The sequence below is a fragment of the Dermacentor albipictus genome, chromosome 4 (assembly GCF_038994185.2).
Source record: "Dermacentor albipictus isolate Rhodes 1998 colony chromosome 4, USDA_Dalb.pri_finalv2, whole genome shotgun sequence".
In the NCBI taxonomy this organism is placed as follows: domain Eukaryota; kingdom Metazoa; phylum Arthropoda; class Arachnida; order Ixodida; family Ixodidae; genus Dermacentor; species Dermacentor albipictus.
The window spans coordinates 109,290,135-109,292,025 of NC_091824.1; the positions used below are offsets into that span (position 1 = coordinate 109,290,135).

Here is a 1,891-nt window from a genome sequence, read left to right on the forward strand (position 1 = left end):
ATGTTAAACAGCGCCACTAAGAGCCATGGTGGGCGGATGTTGCGCTTCCGTCCACAAAACTCAGTTAAACTCAGTTACACGGGACTGGTGTAACGCTCTTACACTGGAAAGAAGCAAGTGGACAGAGACACCAGCGTCTTTCTGTCCACTTGCTTCCTTTTCCAGTGTTCCTTTTTTATTTTCGCTGGAAATTCTTCTAATATAATTTGTTTCTTTGTTTATGTGAACGATTTTTGCCCTTCCTGTAATTTTAAGTTCCTTTTTATGCCTTCATTGTTGCTATCTTTCTAACCTCCCCCTTACCCAATGCTTGTTTGGGACCTGTATGGCAAAATGAATGGATGAATGAATGAATGAATGGCGATTACCAGTTCTACCACAGAGCGCTATTTTTGCCTCAAACAGTAAAGCTGTTGTCCTTTCTTCTCGAGGATGTCTCCACAAGCAACTAAGAAAGGCAACTCCACCCACCATGGTGGTTCAGTGACCTTGGCGATGCGATGCTAAATCCGAGGGCGTGGGATTGAACCTCTGCCACGGCGGCCGCATTTCGAGCAGGAAGAAGTGCAGAAACGCCCGTGCGCCGTTCTATGGGTGCACGTTAAGGAAACCCAGGTGGTCGAAATTAATCCAGGGTCCCCCACTATATACGGCGGCTTTAGCACGGAAATCCCAGAATTTAATAAGAACGGCAACTCTGCCTTCTTTACATGGGCAATTGAGGTTCGGCAACAGGAACGACGGACCGGTAGGGTGGTCTGTCACATTCACACGCAAGTGTAGCTAGATTCGAACACATAAAAAAGATTGACACACTTACATCCATTGCTGCTGCTGACGGTCCACCGCCCATTCAGCGAAAAGCGTTCGAATCCCAGCGCGTTATTAGCAGTGATAAGGAGGCAGGCAATTTTAACAAGGCACGCCATTCTTCTTCTTTGTCGTCTTCGCTCGTGTTCTAATTAACTGCTTTCATTGTTCTCTTTTAATCAGGTTTACGCTTGTTTTATACTTTGCTGATCAGAAAAATTTGCGCAAGAAAAAGAAGAAAAAAGGAAAAGCCACCGCACATTGTAAGAAAAAAACAAAGACAAGCGCTACTCACAACTTTCTAATAGCTGGAAAGGGTCCGCATACATATGACCTTGTCGCGCATGCGCGCACTAAAAATACAGAAATATCGCAGGAAGAACAGCCGTAGATCAAAGGTGGTTGCGCAAGAAGTCAAACTCGGAGTTAACAAGTGCGATGGACGGCTCACTCAAACAACGATCTCCATTCTTTTCGATAAAGAAGGCTTCCAATGCAAGTCTAGAAGAAGCGTTGCCGTTCCTGTCCAGAATGGTAGCCTCTGAGAAACAAGCCTCACAACCATACGCAATTACGTGCAACACCATATGAACGCCCTTGTTCTCTCCCTTGCTTACTTTTTGGGCATGCATGTGCAATTCTGGGCAGGTGGTAACGCCTGCAAATTGCAAGCTTTTTTTTTTTATGCGAAGCATATTGCAATCACTCAGTTCAGCCCTTGGGCGCGGCCGCGCAGCCACCATTGAGGGTATGAGCCATTGTTCATTGCTGCGCGTCTCATATGTGGGTCTATTCTCTTTTAAGCTTGCTATGTTTGTTATTAAGTTGCTTCTATTTTGTTGTTTCTTCGTATATATATATACTAAACAGTGGTTCAACAACTAAAATAAAGGCTAGTATGCTTCGCATCCTGGGCTTAACCTTAGCTAAGCCACAGCCATTTTTTTTACTTCTTTTACCTTCTTTTACCTACACGTGTTCTTCCTGCGACGATTCTGTATTTTTATTTGTGCGCATGCGTGACAAAGGTGATATATATGTGAAACCATTCCCGCTATTGTTGTTCTTTCCTATCTAGTAT

General features: G+C 44.3%; 1 protein-coding gene across 2 annotated transcripts in view; it reads right to left on the reverse strand.

The window, feature by feature from the left end:
• LOC135914051 (beta-mannosidase-like) overlaps nucleotides 1–1,019 on the reverse strand; it is a 48,073-nt gene extending 47,054 nt beyond the window's left edge. Inside the window, exon 1 of one of the 2 annotated variants that reach the window (XM_065446791.2) lies at nucleotides 821–1,019. In XM_065446791.2, the coding sequence (XP_065302863.1) occupies nucleotides 821–929 (109 nt within the window). In that variant the 5' untranslated portion in view covers nucleotides 930–1,019. The remainder of the gene's footprint in view (nucleotides 1–820) is intronic. The other variant, XM_065446790.2, reaches the window with a different exon arrangement.
• Nucleotides 1,020–1,891: the final 872 nt, after the last annotated feature.